General features: G+C 31.7%; 1 protein-coding gene across 2 annotated transcripts in view; it reads right to left on the bottom strand.

Annotated features, from left to right (window-relative positions):
* The window catches only part of LOC106464062 (CCR4-NOT transcription complex subunit 6-like), an 84383-nt gene that overhangs the window by 45141 nt on the left and 15539 nt on the right, over positions 1–23703 (bottom strand). Inside the window, exon 4 of one of the 2 annotated variants that reach the window (XM_022391952.1) lies at positions 14597–14695. In XM_022391952.1, the coding sequence (XP_022247660.1) occupies positions 14597–14695 (99 nt within the window). Of the gene's footprint in view, positions 1–2018; positions 3821–14596; positions 14696–23703 lie in introns of those variants that run through there. The other variant, XM_022391948.1, reaches the window with a different exon arrangement.

The raw sequence follows: 23703 nt of genomic DNA, 5'->3' as shown, positions 1-23703 counted from the left end.
TTCAGGTATGTTTTTGACTATTATTTCAGCGCTCTTCACTTGTCGATGGTGACAGCTACGAGTTCAAGTAATACAACAACAACAAAGCACACCATCATACTATGACTAAGTAAACTAAGTTTCGAGCAATATTGGCCCTCACAACTCAGCTAGTTCTATAAGAATGCTGGAAGAGATGATGTTTTTTACAATTACGGCAACATATTAACAGTATCAAACCTTTGGCAGCTTAACTTTGAGTGCAAAAATGTGTAATCTCTATTAGTTAATATTTAGAAATTCAAGCTAGCACTTATACAGAAAACAATCTAAAATGAAAGACTAAAAAGCAAAAAAAGCCTAACGCATGCTAAGCCTACTTTGGACTCGTTATATTGTTGTGAATTTTAATGATTAATATGTTCGTGTATGTATGTTTATATATATAGAAACCTATAAAAACCTGACGATAATAGAACCTGTGTCTACTTGGTTAGCCTCAGAAATTCAAAATCACATGCAACATTATTCACACATTCGCTTGTTCATTATATAATTCAAGGGTCAACTGATAATTAACGATGACTAAGTGGCGGCAGCTCAATGGTGCCTTTTTAAATATTTTTTATTCTTAGGTTGTAAATGTGTTACTACTACGCAACTCTCATGGTAGAAAATGCTTACTTCCAATGAAGATCCGACAGTCTAGATAAAAAAAAATAGACATCGAATAAAAACAAGATAGATAAAGTAAATATAGTAACTTATACAAATGGAGAGAGACATACAGACAAAAATAAATAAATGTTTAGCACTGTTTGTTTGATTGTAATTAAGCACAAAGCTACACAATGGGCTATCTGTGCTCTGCCCGCCACGGGTATCGAAACCCGGATTCTTGCGTTGTAAGTGCCACTGGGGGGCATTTAGCACAGGAAGAAAGTTGTTAAATGAAGCAGCGCTTCTTATATCTAACGCATCAGTGCTTAACAATTATAGGGCTTAAAGAATTTAAACAATGTTTTTTTACTCATAACCAAAAATATCTTTTAAATCTTGCTAAGATTTATATTAACTAATTACCATGTTATCTAGCCGTTTTGCTAAATCGCTTTGAAATCTTGCTAATATTTATATCTACTAATAATATTATCTAGCCGACCATACTTTAGAATAATGCCATTTTAATTTCATTTGACAGAACATAAAATCTCTATTTATCATGCACATATCATTGCTTTAAATTCTGCTTCTAGCTAGGCAATTTTCTACCAAGAAGCTAAGCGTTCACTTTAAATCTAATTCCACACACACCTTTAGAATTCTCTCTCCCTGTGTGCTTATATATGTCTGTAATTACAACGATATCCAGAGAACTGAGTCACCATTTCTATTCATCTGTATGAAATTTGTTTTCACTCATCATAGTTCAGCAGTTTAGCTTATGCTGAACATTTAACAGTACGTAGCTATATATATATATATATGGCTAACTTTTACCTTCATACAACATTCCTTTCTTTAAAACTTGCTATATTCACAATAATTGAAAGTTAGGGCGCAAAGTTTAAATTTTCTTTCAAAACCCTACTTGAATACTTGTTATTTCCACAACTAGTACAGACTTTGTGCTAACTAGGACATAACAGTTAACTTTTTATAGATTTATAGTAGTTAATTTCATGGTTTTGCTATTGTTAGTTGCACTTGCTAAGCAGTTGTACAAGCGCTCTTTTCATATATTCTTATTGAGAGATTCTCATTATGTTAGGAATGGTCAATGGTATGCACACAAATAGTGATTATTTATAACTGGTGACCAAAATAAGTCATTGGGGCAATGTACAAACACAGGAAACTTGACAATTGTTTACTATGCATATAATTTGTATTGTAATGCGCTCAATAAAATACGAAACTCAGGACTTTTAAAAGAAAAAAAATTATAGACCGCTGATTTAGTTAGCATTTTTCAAAAATATTTCAATACCTATTAATAGTACTGTTTACGAAAGACAGTTGGGAAAAAAGGAACTTACAAGAGCTGATATAAAAATGAGATGACGGTTCTGATCCTGGGGTGACGTAGGTTTCGAATTTATCTCCTCTGTTCATTTCGTTCTCTTCAGACAAACTCAACCTGGGACAAAAGTTCATTTTCAACTCATTACTTTCATAACACGATGTAAAAAACCGAGATGGGACTTCAGACTCTAGTTCTGTAGTTGATATTTCAGGTTCCTTTCTTGTAAGCTGGTCCGATGGGTCCTGTTGTGCCACTAGAAACAGGGAAGACGACAGATCTTCGAAATATTCACATTCGGAATACAGTGGTGTAACATGTGGATAACAAACTTTATAATGAGAAACTGAATTGGTCAAGACTGATGAACAATTTGATGATATCGAATCAGCTGCAAATGAGTCATCACCAATCAAACTTTGTGACTGTAAACTTATAGTGGCAGAATCACTTAACTCGGCCATCAGCGCTTTGTTAGCTCGACTTCGAGACACGTTTTCAATCACTAGACTTTGTGATTGTATATTTTTAAAGTCATCGTTACTAACTTCTATTTCACGCATTTTAGCTTGATTTTTTTGAAAATTAGAATACTTATAGCACAGTGGTTGGTACGGCTTCAATGTTAAAATACCGCTACGACTACTGATATGATCTTGAAATGTACACATATTCTTATGCTTTCTTAAGCGTTTGCGTGGTTTTACAATTTGTGGCAAACAGTTATCTGTGATATCAAAGGATTCTTTCCACATGAAACCAAAAGAATCATTTTGTTGTACTTGACAAACTAGTTCAGGTACGTATCTGTAATAAGACTCATTACTAACAGGCGACGTTTCATCTCCAAACTGCTGATGATCCAACGATGTAGGATATGAGAATATCAAGGGATTTACCTCTTTTATACCATAGCAGTCTTCAGGCGAGTAAAAACGACAAGGTTGATGGAATCCTTCAACCGAGAAAAAACCGTGCCCTTCTACCTCATCCAAATTCCTAAACAAAGATGTTTCTTTGTCTTCTTCTGGAAATATTGGAGGAGTTTCTTGCGCGTGTATGTTATTAGCATCAACATAAGAATGAATAGGTATGGAATAAGACTTGGAAGGAACGTTCTCTTCTAATGCATGAGAAATGCCATATTCACGCGTTCGAGTCAAACACTTTTCATAATCATTCCTTCTGGATAATTCATAACTCCATTTATCATGACCATTTAACACACCATTTGCCAAATTTACCAAGGGAACTCCTGTCCAGACGAGGTAGTTCAGATTGGAATGACCGAACTGAGGCATGTGACTATTACAGGATTGATAGTTACACATAGGTAATTGGTAGCCATTCCATGATGCTCCTGCACTTCGAGAACCTCCATTCTCCAAACGTCTTCCTAAATCAGATGGGTACATTTTCGTTTTTCCATGTGTTTGATGACTTATGAGACTTGACCCTAAGAATCGCTGCAAGTCAACTGATGCTATATAATGTGGACCCATGGTTTTCTACAGTTGTGTTTATTAACGATACGTTCTAAAGAAGATTCAGCGTGGAAGACACCAAAAACTGGCTTAAAATAATCTAATTTCTGAAAATAGGGACACATCAATAAACAGAAGGTATGCTACATAGGTTAAAATAAACCATCATCACTACTCAGCTAACAAAGCAACAAGTGATGGTAAAACAGATTATTACTTTAAGTATCTACTTTACAGTCAAAACTGTCCTGTATTTGCTCGAGTAAATAAAGACGGCTGACAATAAAAGTCACTTAACGCCTCTTTCCGACTATCAGTATTAAAACTCTCCCGCGTATTTACTTAATCAGTAATGCCATGGTAAATGCTCTACTACCTTATACGCCACAATACCAGGTCTGTTTACGTTTAACACATGTGCAGCAGACTGCTCCCACAAGCCATATTTTGTGACGCTCCACTACTACAGATCACGTGTACAAGGCTTACGCAAGTATTCTGTGCTTAATTTGAATATTCTACAGTTAAATGAATCTAAACAAAGGGAAATATATTTTTATGATAAACAAGGTTACGGTGATAATACCGTGTATAGATAGTTTAGCCCCTTTTTTTAGAAATTAATAAGCTAGCGAGCAAATCAGAAAAAAACCCAAAAACTAATAGTTTCATCATATGAACACTTTGGTAACAGAAAAAAAAATTATAAAGCGACCAATACAATTATTGAATTATACTGAATATAATATCCGTGACGTTAAAATATGTAGAATTTTAAGTTGTTTTTGTTTGTTCGCGCAAAGCTACACTATGAATATCTGCGTTAGCCGTCCCTAATTTTAAACTAATTAAAGGTAGCTAATCAACGGTACCCAACACAAAATTCTTGATATTTGTCATACATTTTTTGTTCCATTACTTGCAATTCAGCTTCCAGAGGTGTAGATATATAAGAAGAAGAAAAAAGAAGCTACACTAGTTTGGCATCGTACATGCAACCACCCGTATGGGAAGTTTGACACCTGCCCACTTGACAATAATCTTTTTTTACACAACTGTAATACTCCATCGAGGCCGTAATTTTAAATGCTTACGACAGAAACCCTCATTTTAAATTTAGCAGCAGCTTTCTTTAATCTCCTTATTATATTACCAGTGAAACATAACACAGTAAACGAGGTGACTTGTAGACTACTCCTGTACAGATGGCGATTTCTATAAAGATTAAGCACATTGTTGATTACTTTACTTATTATGAGCTCTACACGTGTTTGTATAACCTAAATCCGATGTTAAATTAAAACTTAATATGTTTCTATGGTAACAAAATGCCTGCATCAAAGAAGAAATTTTAAAGTGATTTACCTAAATAAAGTCGCGCCCTTTCAACAATTATTTAATCTTTTCACTGCCCAGAACTAGTTAATAAAATTACAGTCTATATGTTAGTGATATACGCAGTTAGTGTCAGCATTCAAATCTCATATACACATGCAAGAAACGCGCTAAATTAAGTTTTTATTACGACTTGCCATATCTTTTTCTTAATTTAAAGAAATGTTACCATTCAATATTTCGATGCTCTCCGCCAAAAGTCCACATCCGCTCTCCATCCACCCGCTATCTCCACTAGCCATCCCTAATTTAGCAGTGAAAAACTACAGGGAAAGCAGCTAGTCATCACCACCCACTGCCACCTCTTGGGATACTTTCTTACCAACAAATAATGGGATTGACCATTACATTATAATGCCCTAACAGCTGAAATGGCAAGCATGATTGGTGGAATAGGGATTCAAACCCACGACTCGACTCGTAGGTTGCGAGTCAAGCACCCTAACCATCTGACCATGCCAGACTGGAAGTCAGCCATTACTTGAGCAAACTCTTTTTGAAGAAAAAGGTTGCAACGGAGTACATATTTATATATACATAGTTTTAGAACTACCAATCCATATTCTAATTCAATCTTATAACAAAATTGCTACACACACAAAGCTTGAAATACACTAACTCTTAATTTGGATTAGGTGTCAGAAAGAATGAAAGTGAAAGGTAAACAAACCTTTAAAATAAGCTTTTCTTAATCAAGAAGAAAACGCATAAAAAACATGAAATGTACGGATTTATTCAATAAAAACAATAGAAAAATATAGAAAACGTGATTTGAACAATATATGACCACAAAAGGGTAAGCTAATGACTAAGTGGCTCTGTCTGACATACACGTAATTGTATTTCACTAGAATACAAACACAACCATCAGTTTAGCTTACATTTAAAATTTTCTATAGACTAGTTATATGGATTGTTTGATATTGTTGTTTTTGTAACTCTCACTATCAGGTCCCCCTTCTAGAGCACTGCCATAGGCACATATAAGAAACATGATATAGTCTTTAATTAACTTACTGCTGTCCCATTGAGGGTCTCTTACACTTCTACTTATAAAGATTAGAATGTATTATTTCATCAGTTAGATAGTGTGACTGTTAACAATATTTCTGGACTTTTAGCCTTAAGAGGTAATAGTAAGTAAATGTTCCGAGAAGTACATATACAATAATACTAACAATTTTATAACGATAGAAAAATGTTACATATTAATGTTCAAGTTTGGGAAATTAATGCATGGATAATCATTTTACTTACTTCTTACAATCTGAGAACATACTCATCAATGAAATATTTCGGGCAAGTATTTCGAAATAAAGTGCATTCTGATATGATAAGTAATAAGTAAGATACGAATAATTACACAACATCACATGTATGATAAACTTGATACTTGGAAAGTTGTTTATCTACAAGTGTGGCAGTGAATGAGATAATATTCAAGCATACAACCCTTGAGTCACTACCCACTACTAGGTCTCCGATATTTATTTAATGTTGAAAACAGATCTTATTATCTGACCCATATAATGAAGATAATCTTGAGGAAATGATTAAGTGACCTACTGATATCACAATCCTTTGCAGTGAATGGCTCTTCTGAATGTTCAAATAGGCACCAAATAAAGAAGTATTGAAACATTTAACTTGCCGATTATTTTAAACAAATGTAAAATTTATAACATTTTCAAATTTATATGATGATTATCGACATGTGTATAATAATTTCCATGCATAGCAAGATGTATTTTGCAACAGCAATGAAAATGCAAAAAAGTGGTCTCTCACAGTAGATTTCATTTACTAGAAAATTTTTCTTGGTGAATCTTAAAATGACTAAGAAAAAATAAGGCTTATTAATTGCAATCATTGTTTAACAACTATTACTATTGCAGCTACGAGTCATCATAGGCATACAACTGTACCGACCGTAGCTTTGCGACACTTTAAAAAAAAAGTCTGACATTAAAATACTTCATAAGAAGTAACTGTGTTCTCACCTTCCTACTTTTACTGATGTTATCTGGATTTTGAAGCAAATTTGGTTCACTCTATTTTGCAATATGAAACACCAAGTTTCTACCAAGAGGACCATTTTAAGTATTAACTGACAATAAAAACCATTATACAATGTATCCTGCATAATATTAAATAAAATAGAAAAGTAATCTCATGTTACTTGTGCCCTAGACAGATTTAACTTCAAGTTTATCTATTTTCAGAGCTTTCATTATGTTTAAAAAAAGCAATCTTTCTTAACAGCTCCAGGTCTATGTCAGCAAAATTTATAACTTTTAAAATTCAAGACCAATGGATGAAAATTAATATTACATACCCAAAAAGGTATTTTAGCATAATTACCTCACTCCTTTAAGTTACTCTGAAATGTCTTATAAACAGAGAATAAAATATTATTCTATGAAAAAGGGTGTAAAAATTGTAAGCATATAATTTGTAAGAAAATTCTGATGTCAAATTAAGATTACCATTCTTATCCCTTAGTGATGGAAACAATCCTATCAGTAAATAAAATAACAGCAGTTTTTGCTCAAGCTGAGATCAAGGCTGAGACAATTTACAAAATTAGTGAAATGTTTCTAACAACACTAATGTGAAGTGCATTACCAACTTTAACAGCTCAATGTAGCAGTTACACAATTAAATGTAACATTATATGATGTATCAATATAATGTGTCAATGAACATTATAATCATTATAAAAAATTGAGAGAGTACAGGAAAAAAACTCTTTGTCACTCTAATATGTACTCATTAAGACATTCCAACTGAATGCTTATATTTAAATACAGCATTACATTATTCTTTATAAAGTTTTCTCTGAATTTTACTTTAGTCAAACTGGTACACAATATTTCAAATAGTATGATTCAAAGTAGAGGAATTTTCATAAGTATAAAATTTCATGACAGTACAAACTTTGTAGAATTGGTTTTGTTATATAGCAAGAATGATGTTTGTTTGCTTACTTGTTTCAGCACAAAACTACACAAGAGACTACCTGCACTCTGTCCACCACAGGGAAATGAACCCCAGATTTTAGCTTTTTAAATCCATAAATTTATTGTTGACCCACTGGGGGACAGGTAAGTATAAACAATGAGAAACAAATGATAAGCTGCCATTTGATAGGAATAACACAACGACTAATTCACAAAATGTTTTATAAGCATATTGAACATGCCACATGGTCGAAAACTTTTTTTTATTGATAATACATCAATTTGTAGTTACTTTCCTCCAAATGCATCACATTACATCTTTTCCATAATGAATACTAATTCAGTCAGTAACATCCATTTTTTTCTGTCTTCCCTTTACATGGGTATTTAGGTAAAGAACATTTTTTAGTTGTTTGGCAACTATGATAAGTAGTTTTACAAAAACTACCCTTCCTACCTTAAATACACATTATTAAAGCTTGGTGATATAATGTTTCATTTATATTTGTAACTTTATAGAATTGCCAATGTCTACTTATTCATCCTCATTAGATTAAAACAAATCTCAAAACAAAAAACTGCACGTAATTTTAGCCACGCTATCTTAAAATATCACATGTGGACATTGCTCGCCTGTTACCATGATGTGATTTGGCAGCTATATAGATATAAAAAACAAAACTTGTAAGTCTAAGCATTTAGTATGTTACAACTTTTCAAATAAAATGGGAAGTGAATGTTCACACTTATTTTGTTTGAATTATTTATCTTATAAGAAATTAGTACTAAACATGTTAGCAAATATGCAGACGTGATTTAAGATACCAAAAGTACAAAACATAATGATGCTTTTCAACTGAAAACTTTATAACAAAAGGTGTAAAAACCATTAACTTGTGTCTGCATGTTTACTAAACATAGAAACTATATATTAAAGAAGTGAGGGTACACTAACTTAGAAACAGCAAACCACTTTCTTTGCTATGGAACCTGAAATATGAGGTAGTTTTGAGATTAGTGCAAATGTACGAGTGTAAAAATATGGCATACTGGTTACTTTTTTGTACTTTTGTTGTTTTCATTCTCTTACCAAATGTTCCCACCATTTTGTGTACATCAAACACCACTTCCACAGGTAGACTTACACTACAGTATCAATCATATGGATTAACTAAATTAGAATTAACCTTTATTTTTTTTTAACACATGTTGGCAGACTCAACAGAATACATGAAACTCTCATTTTTTTTATTTTCTGTCCTGTGATACGACTTATTATTTCAGCATGCTTATAGGATGCACATAAATTCCCTAGCACTTTTTATGCATTCTTGCTGTACATAAAAGAATCTTTTGTCATCAACACAACTCCTAATACCATTTCAAAAATACAGTTGAGTTTCAACTACAGTTGTAACTGATACATCACAATCAGTTATTGTAACGCTAGGAAATATGGGCACCTTGTTTGATATACCATCTTATTTTGTTCCCAAGCATAGAGTAACAATTCACATTTATGTTGAAAACAAATCAAAAACGGTACATCCACCATCATCTACCACTCTTTAATTCAGTCACTATTCAACATCAAACACTAGTGAACAATCAATACCATACTAAAAGACAAGTTTTTGAGAGTGTAATATTAGTTAAGTTCAATAAAAATTAAGGTTGATCATGATCCACTTTGCAGTGCAAAAGTAAAAAGTTGTTAAAGAGTGGCCAAAGTCATACACTTTATGGTCAGTTCATGAGAGTTGGGATGTATGTATATTACACCTGTTTGGTATTTTCAGTTTTCTTTCACCTACCACAGTGAACCAATAGTTACATAGGATTTGAAAAATATGTAGCATTGACAAAATTAATTTATTCTTTGGATTTATTCAGCAGACAACTTGTTCAAAATACTAAGAATGAATATGAAACTAGTCTATCGATCAATTCATCACTTGTTCCTAAGCTATACTGATATAATTCAGTGACACGTGGTGAATTGAATGAAAGAGTATACTTCAAAATTATTTTAGAAATGCATATTGCCAATAGAGGAAAAAGAACTTCTTTTTGTCACAACTTAACTGTTATTATTTACATTTTATATGTAACACTAAAAAAATATGAGAACATGCTTGAATAATTATGGTGAATGTAGAATATTATATGAATATGAATTAAAGTTAAAACTTCTGGGCTGATTTTGAACAAACTGTGACTCAATTCTTGTTGAATTGCTAACCCTAAAAGTTCAAAAACTTAAACACTATACTGTTTGCCTTAATAAACAGAAATTAGCTATAACTATTCTAAAATGTGAAAATGCTTAATCTGAGTAGGAAAACACAGGTGAATGTTTCTCATAAAGTAATTGAAGCTTTAGTAAAACTTCTCACTAGTAATATCTGTTCAAGATAAAATTCAGTAAAAAAACACATCATTGTACTTTTCATATATCATTAACAAACAGACTATCCTAAAACTTCAAAATTTATTCTTTTCAATCTAAAGCATTAATATGTTATTGTTTTTAAAAAGAAATGTTCTGAAATTGTGCCAAAAACAGCTTTATCATGGATTTAAATTGTATTTGACCTTGACCAATGGTACTTTAATCATTTAGAGAAATGACATTTATTAAGAACGACAGGAAATTAATTTGACAGTTTACACATCTTTGTTTTTATTTTATTTTTGTTGAAATTATGATTTTTGATTACTAAATTATAGTGAAGTATTTCTTTACCAATTCTACTGAGTTTCCAAAAACATTTTGAAAAAAAAAAGGTGTTGTACTAAATAATCACTTTTTTCGCTTGATTTACTCCTCAGGTAAAGTCTCCTAATTTCTATATAAAAGCAAAACTAATTTCTAAACTCAGATCAGTTTTGCTTTTATCTATTCATCAACAGAAATAAAGTAGAAAAGCTGCAAGTCACAATTCTACCTTCTTATTAAATATTTCAGAACTTAGTAAATGCACAACAATGTGCAATTTGAATTTGGTGCTAATATTTACAAGCAAGCATATACTTGAATGGTGTACTTTCACCTAATATGCAATTACAGTAGACTCCTCTGATCCAGTTCCATTTCTTTTGTGCATGTGGTAATATCAGTTGTTAAAAAGTGCATTACAGTAATTAATTGCGGCTTAACCCTTCAAATCAGCTACTACAGCACCCACTTAAAATATGAGAGGTCTTGGTTTGATCCAATTTGTGTGTGATGCAAAAATGAAAGTAATTCAGAAAAATTTACACCCAGCTGGTAACTGTCCCTCAGTCCCAAGAAAAGGCCCAAGGTTAAACACTGTATGCGAGAAGGAACGAATGTGAAATTTTGGATTTTTAAAAAGTGACTTACTAGCAACATTAACCATTCATTCATGATATCAAGCAAACAGATTGACCCCATACCTTTGAAGCTATAATTATGAATTTACTATGTACATTTTAATGAAATTTGGCCAGATTTTACTGAACATTACAAGTCTGTTGTACACACAAAAAAATACATTTTTTTAATACTTTTACTACAGATTTGTCAGTGAATTTACTGAGTCAGTCTTAGTGAAAGATGATTTTCACACTAAGAATAAAAATAAGTCTTTTCATCTTAGTTTTATATTTCATTCACATAAACTTTAGAACCTCGTAAATGAGTGTCATGTTTTTTCTCAGTAAAACTTTATATTTTAGCTCTTATTTTCTCTATCCTAATCCTAACAGTAGTGAAATTAAGTAGAGTGAAATGAAAAATTGAAATAAAATGAACAATACAGTTTTTTCTTTTATACTTACAGCAGTATTGATCAAAAAGTTCCAAATTACTTATCTTAGCAGTTTCAACTACAAATGTTTTCACATTTGCTTCCTTTCAATTTAATGGTTTTACTGCAGTACTTTGTACCCACTGGAACAGTAATCCTCATGTCAAAAGCAAAAAATCATAGATGGAGCCAATTATCTGTTTCTTTTACACTTAACATAAACAGCATGCGATTGAGAGGTATCAAGTTACACACCCTCTCGAGCTTCATGAAGTTTTTGAAATTTTATTTTAATAAAGTTTTGTTAAGCTAAGCTGCAAGTTTCCAGTTTTTACATTTTTACTTATTTTTATGAATAAAATATATCAAAATAAATTAAGTATTTACATACAAACAAGGACCTGTAGTACTTACTGCTTACTGAAATTCATTTGCATTCAAGTAAAAATTGAAGACATTCTTCAGTAAACCTTGTTGAGTCTCATATATTTGGGTGTTCAAAAAAATAATTCATGTAGCTTTTAAATATGCATTTTAAGACAAAATATATACATATCACTCACTAGAACAGAATATTCCAAAACTACTATAATTTACCTGGCTTTCTAAGTAAGCTTTAAAAAGGTTAAAAATCATGTTACTGTTCAGTGCAGCAAATCTGATCAACACAAATTAAACACTTCTTCTTAGCTTAAAACATCAAAACTGAACACAGATTTGTAAGACTTGTGTAGAGGAGAATATGCTCTTAACACTGGATATAAAAATGTCCATCAGCCATGTAAAACTGATTAGCAAACAATCTAAAATTCAGAAAAAGAGGGAATGGACTCCTCTGGTGTGTTTGACAAATTTATTGATATCTCAGCAAATCAAGGAGTTAGGAGGTTCAATTTTAGATTCTTGCTTGTAATTATGTATAATTACTGTTTCTAATTGGATGGAAACTGCAGCAGCTTATTTATGGTGTTAGAATATTCTTAAGGGAGAAATAAGTGGTCAGATTCATTTCAGAAAAATTAATATTAATAATTTTTAAGTATTTCTTTCTGAGATTAAAATACAGAAATGACATAAATCTGAATTAGGAACAATATTTTCATGCTAAGTTTGATGACATGCATCTATATAAATATAATAGTACTGTCTGTTGTCTGTCCATGTAACTACTTCACAGGATGTAGATGGATCTTAACCAAATTTGGTATGGAGGTTCATTGGATCCTTGGGGAGATGCATACAAAATTTCAGTTTTGCATTTTGCAGTTTTTATGGGCAATTTTTACCACTACCTCACCTCCTGTGGATATATCTTCACCAAATTTGGTATGGAGGTTTATTGGGTCCATGAAGATGTACATATAAATTTTCGGTTTTGCATTTTGCAGTTTTTATGGGCATTTTTGCATTCTTTACAATTACATATAAGGGAAGCAACTTTTCATGTTCTAAGATAACCTTTCTTTAATCATGAATTTATATAACTTTCATCCAGGGGATGGGTACTCCAGCTAGTTATTAATAAAGTTGTTTAATGTAATTCTGAATTAACACTGCAAAAGGGCATGACATGCAAAAGCCAAGATTTGAATTAAAGGTGCAACCCCCTTAGTTAACTTGGTAAGAGTACTTGCTAAACATGCAAAAGATTTTGTGTTTGATCCAGAATCCAGGAGATGCATACAAGTGAATTACAAAAATATAATTGGCATTCAGTTAATTGTTGTCCCATTGTCCTGAGGACATGCTTTGTTTATGAAAGAAGAAATTGGTAGTTTGGATTCAAAAACAACAACAAAAAACATTAGTAGCAATTTCTATAGGATGGAAGAGCATTTGCTTGATGTGTAAGGTCTTATTATCCTGAACAAAGAAAATGCAAATTTGTATTGCCATATGCCCTATAATGTTTCTGAACGTATATTTGTATTGGTAAATGCCTGAGTCATTGGGAGAGAAAAAAAGACTCTCCTCAAATCTCTAAGTTTACACCTTAAGATACCACTGGTTTCAAAAAGAAATAAACAAACTAATTAGTTCAATAAAATAAACAAACAACTAGGAGAACCAACAAAAGTAATTTTACTTTATGTAACAAAAACAATATACTCAGATTATTATTTGAAGTTGTACTCATAATGATTCTGATGTAATAACTAGAAAGTTCAAAAATCAATAATCCATTTCAAAAAGAAAAATAGTTCTATATGAGCTAGAAATAAACAACAAATATGTACAAAGGTGACACATTTGCTACTTTTGTGTCATAAATTGGCAAGTTTTTATCTACTCAAGTAGGAAGTTTAAATATTTGTACCTCCCAAATAAAATTAAAAATTACAATTTGGAAGTGGGAGGAGTGCAAAAAATCTAAATCAGAACTTGCAGTGTGGAGTTTGATTAATTACTTCATCCAAAACAAGTGTGAATAAATTATAAATTTGAACATTTCTTAGTTTAATTTTGTAGATAATTTGGAAAATTTTTGAAATTTAATGACGTCATTTGCCCACAGAAAAAAAAAAAAGAGAGATACTGAGCTGGAAATGGGTAAAAAAAAGCTGTAACCTATGATACTGTTGGTTCTAATTACCACAGACTAAAGTTAATCCATTAACTTATGCAGTTAAATTTTTATTGAGTGCATGAAGTTTCATATGACAACTTTAACATAAGTTATGAAAGATACACACGTACTTACCAAAACTAATGTTATTAATGCTATGTACTTTTCTTAAAGTTTGCACAAATATAACATGTTCAAATCATTTTATGTTTATTCACTCATTCTCTAATTTATGGTATGAAAGTCTGTTTTTTTTTGGTTTTCTTCACTTTTCTGTCATGAATACAATTTAACTGTATGGTTTTTATAAGAAAGTAGAAATTTGAAAGGGTAACAATGAAAAAAGTACCATTATAGTAAGGAAGTAAATCACACAATAATTAAGAATTTTTCATACAAAAAAGTACTATACTTACCAGGAAGATTGTCAAGAAGGAAGGCTAGAAGTTCTTGAGTACCACGAGGTTTACTATACCTGGTATACAGTTCATGAGATAAAGGATTTCCCTTTAAACCTACAAAAAACAAAATCAACTGATGTAAATACTTATGATGCAATACAAAAATTAAAATAAGTAAAGCTATTAAGAAATGATAAAATATATATATATATATTTTCACAGTTAGTAATTTCTTTTAATCCACTACATAGAACCACACTGATAGAAAAATGTTTTCTTTTCATACTAGTTTCTGCAATAACATTGACATGTAATCTATTTACCAAAATGTGAAGTATATATTTTCAAAAATAGCTTTTCAAATTTTCCATTTCTGCACTCATTGGGAAATGATAATACAGGATGATGCAAAAGTTGAACATAGCCACGAATCTTGTATATCCTGCCTTTGTAGCTATTTAATACATGCACCATTGATATTACAACACAGTTCTTCACTCAGGTTTGCAAATCACATTTACAGCACTTGTGTTACAGTTTTGAAGGCTACAGTATTCGCTGCTTCAGCTCTTCAAGATTATTTGGGCATGTAACAAACACAAAGTACTTAACGTATTCTGTAAAGCAAGGAGAGCATTACAGGATCCCCAAACAACAGTAACAATTATTACAACAGAAGAAAAACAAACAATTACTGAAACACAGAGATACAAAAATCATAAATAAAGTTTGTTTTAGAATTTCACGCAAAGCTACATGAGAGCTATCAGTACTAGCCATCCCTAATTTAGCAGTGTAAGACTAGACAGAAGGCAGCTAGTCATCACCACCCACCGCCAACTCTTGGGCTACTCTTTTTACCAACGAATAGTGGGATTGACTGTCGCATTATAATGCCTCCACAGCTGAAAGGGCAAGCATGTTTGGTGTGTTGAGATATTGAACCCACAACCCGCAGATTGCGCCATGCCAGGCCCCCATTAGTTTGTAAGCAGACGATATACACACATCTGTAAGTAAAAATAACAAATGTAAAATCTATTTCACAATATGTAAATACTAGAGATATACAGATGAAACAAAAATTCATTTTTTTATTGTGAACACAATTTCATCCAATTTTTGTGTTAGTAAAATGAGATGAACTTTGGAATAACACTTAAAATGTTTGAACATTAACTGATATCAAGATGACTGTTATCACTATATTACTACTTTTTTTTATTTAAATTTTTCTCAATATTTAAAAACTAAGTATACTGGCAGTGGGCCAAACAATGGAAACATCAATGTAAAGTCACTTAACAGGATGTTGGGTCACCACTTACAGCTAGTATGGCCTGTATGCACTATGGCATAGAGTCTACCAGCATCTGGAATTCTGGAGGAGGAATACGACACCACTCTTCCATGAAAAAGTCAATCAACTCACGCCTAGTTGATGGAAGTGGAAAATGTTGCCTCAGGCATTATTCCAGAATATCCCATACATGCTCAACTGGGTTCAGATCTGGTGACTGAGAAGGCCATGACATATGGATAACGTCAGTGTCATGCTCCTCAAACCACTGAGTGACTACTTGTGCTCTGTGGACATGGATATTTTCATCTTGAAAGACACCCCTCTCTGCAGGACAGAAATAGTGTAACATGGGGTGAAGATGATCACTCAGTACCATGAAGTAACAATTAGTAGTCGACCTTGCCTTATAAGAGTATGAGTGCACCCAAACCATAGCAGGAAAATGTGCCCCACACCATTATGAAGCCACCAGAAGTCTTCGTTGTTGGAAACAACCATTCAGGGCTGTTGAGTTCTTTAGCTTGGCACCACACTTGCACTCGTCTATTTGTCGAGAGCATGGTAAAGGATGATTCATCTGACCGTATCACAATTCTTCACTACTCAGTAGTCCATAGCCTGTGCTCTTTGCACTACTGGATGCACAACTGTGCACTTCCTGGTATGATGAGTGGTTTGTGCACTGCATTCCGACTATGGTATCCCATTAGGTGGAATTCCCAGGAGACCGTTTTTGATGAAACTGACTGTTCTCAAGTTGGAATTTGCGGTCAATTGATCTTATGTTACTCGCATGTTTTGCCTTGCAGTTCAAATTAATGCACAAACATCACAATCCTGGAGTATGCACTTCCACCCACTGTTGCCCTTTTCTGATGATGTCTTTCCCTCAGAGTTCCATACTAACATCACCATAGACAAAATTGCTCATGAAACATCAGCAAATTGAGCTGTCTTGCTCACTGAAGCTCCCACCAAACACACCCTAACAATCACCCCTCTTTCAAAGTCACTAAGATCTCCTATTGCAGCCATAATTATAGGCAACCAGGCTTGCTCAGCATTTTTATACATGACCCTATGCATGCTGGGATGTTATTTCCTTAATTAATGGATGTTCCACACCTGTGTGGTAGCCTCTGCATTGCATATACTAGTTGTCCCTTGCTTACCAAAGTGTTTCCATTTTTTGTCCACTATCTGTATAAAACTGGCCTAGAGGAAATAATTCAAATATTCAACTATAATTATGAGAAGTAAAAAAAGTTGTATAGTAACAAGTCTGATTTTATATAACAAACTGACTTTAAATGTGTAATATCATAAATCAGTATACGAGAAATATTTCAACCTACAGTGGTTTCATTAAGGGGGGGGACTAGTTTTACCCTTGATATGAATATTTATCTGGACAACAAGCCTATCATTTGTTTTAATATTATGCTTCATCAGCTTATCCTATTGCTTGTCAGAGTTAATGTTAATTCACCATCATACACATACGCAGATTTTTTGTTTTTTTCATTGTCACTTAGCATCAAGTGGAGCTTATCTGATCCATTTAAGCTGGGGCCAAAGATTGTTCCTATTAAAATCATAGTTGACTATATTCTCAGTAGTTTCTAATACATGATGCAAGATGTACTTGTAAATGAGAAATTGAATTCTGACCAATCACAAAATTAGAAGGAAAAAGACCGGTTCAGTATGGCATCATCAATTGTTCAGCTGTAAATAGAGACAGGGAGAGGTAACTAGAGTGAAAGCATTATCCAATCATCTTTCACTATTTGTTGGATGTCACTTCATGAATATAAAATATGCAAAAATGAAGTGCTGGCTGGAATTTTTTGCCCCGCTATGTGAACAGGCTGGCACGACTGTATAAATGAATATTTATGGGAAACATTTCCCAGTAAAATGCTTCAGTACCTTTGAAAAAATTTGAACAAGCATTTTACATCCTTTTTAAAAACATAAGTTACATTTTGTTAATGAAACCTCTGAACCTACAATAGTTTGAATGTACTGATTCATTATATATGTACAGCTAAACACACATACACACACACTAGTTAATATCAATATCTTTAGTAACAACAATTCAAAAATATTTCAGTTCAGGTGATTTGTATTAATATGAAATCCCTATGATAAACTAAGAATGCAAAATAATATACATACATTTGAAAATTAATAAGAAAAATAACTAAACATATTAAAAAACTGTTTTAAACATTATACTCAATAATATTAATAAAATAAAGTATGCCATTACCTAAAAACAAAAGTTGTTTGCTCATAAGGTCCACATAACTTATCAATACACAATACATAAATGTGTTTGTGAAATTGTAGCAGAGCATACTCAACAACAAAAACTGACCAAAGCATTTACTGTAGATAATAAAAATGTTAAAATTTTAACCAAAAATTAGCTCAGCACATAAAGGTCAGGTTTACCATACTTCAAAAACCTAGCTATAACTCAAATTACTCCCTTCACTTACATAGAACTTGATATGTAGTCTCTGAAATCTTGTATTTTGAAAGAAAAAACTTTTTTATATCTGGACAAGCCTATGAAAAATTTCACTATATTATGTGCAATGCATTTTTTTATGATGACTGAATTTTAATTCATATATATTCAGAACTACAAATTCTTGTTAATTTATATCTAAAACTTCATAGATTAAAACTAAATTTTTTTCTTAATTTTTGATAAAATAACAGCTTTCCAAGATTTTTTCTAATAAACAAACCAATGAGACAATAGAAGAAGTTTTAACCAAAAATTTGACAACCAGTCCCAGAATGGTGGAAAATCTTGGGTATATAACATCTGTAAAACTATTTTAATGTTCTAAAAAATGCTAGAACAATAGCAGTAATTGTGGCTTCCATTCTCTAAGACTAAACGTCAGTAACTTTCTTCACTAGTAAAGCAACTGGGTAATATTAAATAGTTTTATACAATTGCTTCACTAATTTTAGTGTTTAAGAGAGTTTAAGAAGGAAACTAAAGAAACTTAGGTTTCTGGGTGTGGTACACACACATGAAGAAAAGGCGTAAGAAAGGATGCCTGTATTGCAAAATTAGGTCAAGAACTAGGTGAAGGATAGTTAGCTAGTTAGTAAGTATTGAGAATCACGAGTTAAAGAGTTATAAAATATAGAACTAATGCCTAGCATCTCCGTAAAGACTGAGAAAAATGCTAGTCACGAGTTACTGATGCCGATCTAGTAGTACAGTAATGGCTACTAAAAAGTTTATGATAGCATCTAAAATCAGCACTTTGATGTAGAATTCATTACTACAGACTGGAGTAGTGGTATAAGTAAGAAGACAACCAAAGCACTCACCATCACAGTAACCAATTACTTGAGAGTTTTGGTACTTTTTTGGAAAAGCTTGATGAGTTGCAGAAATTAACCAATGAGGTGTCAGAACTACTTGCAGGTAGTTAAATATACTACTTGGAAGCTCATAAGAACACAGAAAAAATATCATATAAAAACTCATGCCTGGAGCTGAAAAATCAGTTCTCCAGGACAAATCAAAAGTCCAGTGCAACTGTACAGCAGTGTTCTCCAAGGGTTACCAGTGATTGACTTTCATGCTCTAAAATGATGAAGTTAACAAATTTACAATGATACATCTCCTCAACTTTGATGTAAGTATGATTGCTGTTTCTCTTGTTCAATCAATGTAGTTTTAACAGTAATTTATATGAAAGAAGTTAATATTTGTAATAGAGTGGAATGAGTATCTTATATGTGAACTGTATTTGTCAATAATGATTAATTTCAAAGTTGGATGGTGTAAGAAATAACGGATTATTAAAGGTTTAACTAACTGTTTGTTATTAGAAAGTGTATGTCATTGTACAAACTTAAATAAAATTGATGTATATTGTTGAATATCAGTCTCAGAATCGATTTCTTTAGTCTAACCATAAATCTCCTTGAGTTAGTGACTTGTGAATTCCACTAGCCACTGCATTCTTCAATTAAATAAATTTGGTGTAATTGGCAGTAAGGTCGAAGCTCCAATGACTAGCCCTAAGGGCTGCCCATTACACTTAAGAGTTATTCAACATTTGCCTTTCTTTTAACCAAAACTTTCCACATTATGTCAAAAGACAATCCTATGCTTCTTATTACTTGAAAGTGAAAAGATGTTTCAAGTGTAATAAATACCATGAAGTTGGTTGGGACAATAATAAAATACCTGTTCAAAGAAAGTTATCAAAGACAAAGAGATCAAAAAGAGTTTTCAAAAAAAAAAAGAAAACTAAAAGTGAAAAGAGAAAGCTTTTTCTGCTTTAAAGTTAAATGTTGCTGTTGTACAAGTCTTAAAAATGTGATCCAAATATTAATGAAACTCATCTATTGTTCCTTTTGCTAAAACATATTGCAAAGGTCATCTTGTGTACTTTGTTTATAATTGCTTTTATTCAAATATAGTTTGCACTGGAATTTGCAAGTTTTTGCCAAAATTTACCTTAAAAATAGCAATTAGCCCATGTCAAAATAAACCAACTTTGACGACCACTTTAGAAGTTGTATCAAAATCAGTTTTAGTTTTTTGTGGTGATCTCCAACTCCTTAGACCCAAGTCTTTATGACATAATAATTAAAGGTGAAAAATTAGTACTATCAAATATGATAATGTGAAAATTTATAACCACATTAAGAAATTTTAACTTGTTTAAGTCACAAATTCAGGGTTAAAAAGAAATTATGGCAATCAGTGAAATCACTACAGTTTTTTTTTAATTATTGTTCTCTGAAAATTACATTTATATTTAGATATTTAGATTCAAATATTTTCACCTTAATATCTAACATTAAATATTAGAGCATTCAAAAATGTGTAAAAAAGTATATGATACCCATACAGCTACAGTACAATTTGTAATAACTTTCTCCATTCAAGTAATACTTACAGAATTGAGGGAAAACAGAGACAACTGTACATTTCACAAGTATTTCACTTATTACAGCAATGGACATTGAAAACTGACAGAAATGGTACAAGATAAGCTACGATTAAAAATCTTCTCACAAAATATATAACACACTGAATGATGAAATCCATTGTGCTGTACAAAACATCTGGCAAAATTTTGTACAACAGGGACAAAATTGAGAAATACAGCCACAGTGGTGTTTACCAATTAAGGTGTCAAGACTGAAATACTGCACATATATATATTGGACAGACTGACAGAAAGTTCCCTAAACATACAAGTTAACAAATATTCCAGAAGTTAGAGTTTGTGGAAAATGGACTAAATAATTGTATCCCATCTTATGGAAACAGAACACCAATTTCATCCCTTCCTCCCCATACCAAAAAAAAGGCAAAATTTCAGATTCTTGTGGAAAAAATAGTCTGGAAATATTAGAGATAAACAGAAGTTCACAACAACCAGATCAACTTGTGTTCCTCTCCACTTCTCCTTCCACTTGCTCTTAGATGAATGCCAAGGTTTCCAACCTTTTTTTTTATTATTTTGGTTAAGCATATATTTACACCTACTTGCAAGTTATTTCAGTCAGTACCTAATGATGACTTCACAGGCAAATCCATGGTAGTAATAAATGAAACATTTATGAAATGTACAATTGTGTATGTTTTCCACAATTCTGCCATTATGGACTTTCACCAAATACTGACTTTTCCAATCATTAATTATTTAAGCAGTACTTAACTCCTTTAAGGTAAAGATTAAGATGTGTACATCAAAATATGTCCTAAGAAAGTACACAAGTTACAGTAAATTTACATTTTCAAAAACTAAAAAATTAGTACATATCTCTGTGGTTGCTAATCAGCAACACAGAGTTTAAAACTATTATCCATGATATAAAATAATGTTACAACTTATAATCACTAGCTTACTTTGAACTCAAGCTGCTAACGATGGCAACTACATTTTACAGTTATGAACACATGCTGCAACAGAGATGCAGTATTAACAGTTCTATAACAACTGTTCATAATTGAAAAAAAAAATTCTAAGGATTAAAATTAAATGAAAATTACATCTTTAACTTGCCCCTTTTTTTTGTAAAGTCATGTTGACTGATTCATTCTTTTGAACCATATAAATATATACATATAATATTACTATACATATAAATGTAGATGAAAAAGTTGCTTGAAATACATTACTCTACATTCAACAATCCTACTCAATCCAAACTTTTTGTGAAAAACCAACCAACAAAACAAAAAAACTAAGAGCTGTATTTCACATAATCAGATTTTTCATGTAGCATATCCCAAGTCCATTTCTCAGTATGTGGTAAACAAAATATTGAGAAGTGTTTGCTTCAGAATGTTATGTTCTTTCATAAAATAAAAATATTTAAGTCCATACACATATTCACTACAGAACATTTAAAACAAGTTAAATATCTATATATATTTACCACATCTTCAAAATGCCTAATTTTTCTTACACACACTGATTAACCCTTTAACTATGGGTACCCCTTGAAACACTTTTCTGCATAAGTCACTGAGTTATATTCAAAGTTTAATTAAACGCTTTTACTATCAATGTATGGGAATGAAATTAACATTATAATGTATGCTATGAAATTTTATGTTATCTAAGTTTTAATTCCTTTATTTCAAAAGAAACATTAAAAAAAAATACTTTAACCACAGTTGCTATCTTGACTCAGATAATGCCTCTTCTGCAGATGTACATCTAGACAATTTAGTAAATTTACTTACCCTATTGATACTTAAATTTCAAAGTTCTTTTTTTGAATGCAGTACAAACAAGTAATAAATTTTGTCAACCCCTGACAGGTACCACGTCCACCTTCTATACGTATACTTTAGCTTTATAACTTACATCTAATTGTTACATATACATATTTATAGTAATTAAAGAGAGAGCTCATTTTATACTATAATCCAACAACAGTTATTTTGAAATTGACTCTGAGTTTTCTTCATCAGGTAGATGTAACTGCCTGTAGTGTTGGTGGCAGCTTTATCCATGATAGCACTTAGTTTTTTCTTAGCTAAATATGTTATTTTTGGAGAGATACTTAAATTGTATTTAGGTTTTACTTTTATATCTTAGTTAATTATGTATTATTTGTTTTAAAATTTATCTCAAACACAGCCCCAGTTCTCAGGGCTTACAATCTTGTGCGAGTGTAAGATATTTTCGCTGTAGGCTTGCACATCTCTCCCGAAGATACAATAATACATCCCAAGGGCATCGATGACTTGTGTCAAATGAAAAATACATGGTAAAGTACAGGAAAGTAAAATAAAACATTAAAAATTAAATATATGTGAAAAGTAAAAGACCTAAAATTACAAATATCACCAAAAGAAGATATTTTAAAATATTCTACAAGAAATTGAAAGGTACATACATTTTTTCTATTCCTTATTTTTAAACATTTTATTGTACTGTATGTTGATGATAATATCTACAGCTAGCGATATGGTAAAGAAAATGAAAAATAAAATATAAACATTTATCTAAATAAATATTGAAAGTTTTTTTAAGGTTACACAAATGAAACATGAAAATTCTAAGATGAAGAAAAATATTTCTATACTTAAAATGAAAATCACCTTGCATTCATATAGTAGATAAATAACATATTTTTAGTAGAAACACTAAATTAAAATAATAACATTCTTTGTATACAAGATATTTATAACCTTTAACAAAATCTTACCAGTTTTTATGAGGATACATTTAGAAAATTCAGAGTTACAGTATGTATTGTTGGACAAGTGAAATTTCCATACCCCCCCCCACCACACACACAC

The sequence above is a fragment of the Limulus polyphemus genome, unplaced genomic scaffold (genome assembly GCF_000517525.1).
Source record: "Limulus polyphemus unplaced genomic scaffold, Limulus_polyphemus-2.1.2 Scaffold57, whole genome shotgun sequence".
NCBI lineage: Eukaryota > Metazoa > Arthropoda > Merostomata > Xiphosura > Limulidae > Limulus > Limulus polyphemus.
Note: the sequence above shows the minus strand (reverse complement) of the source record. Positions and strands in the feature narration are given on the sequence as shown.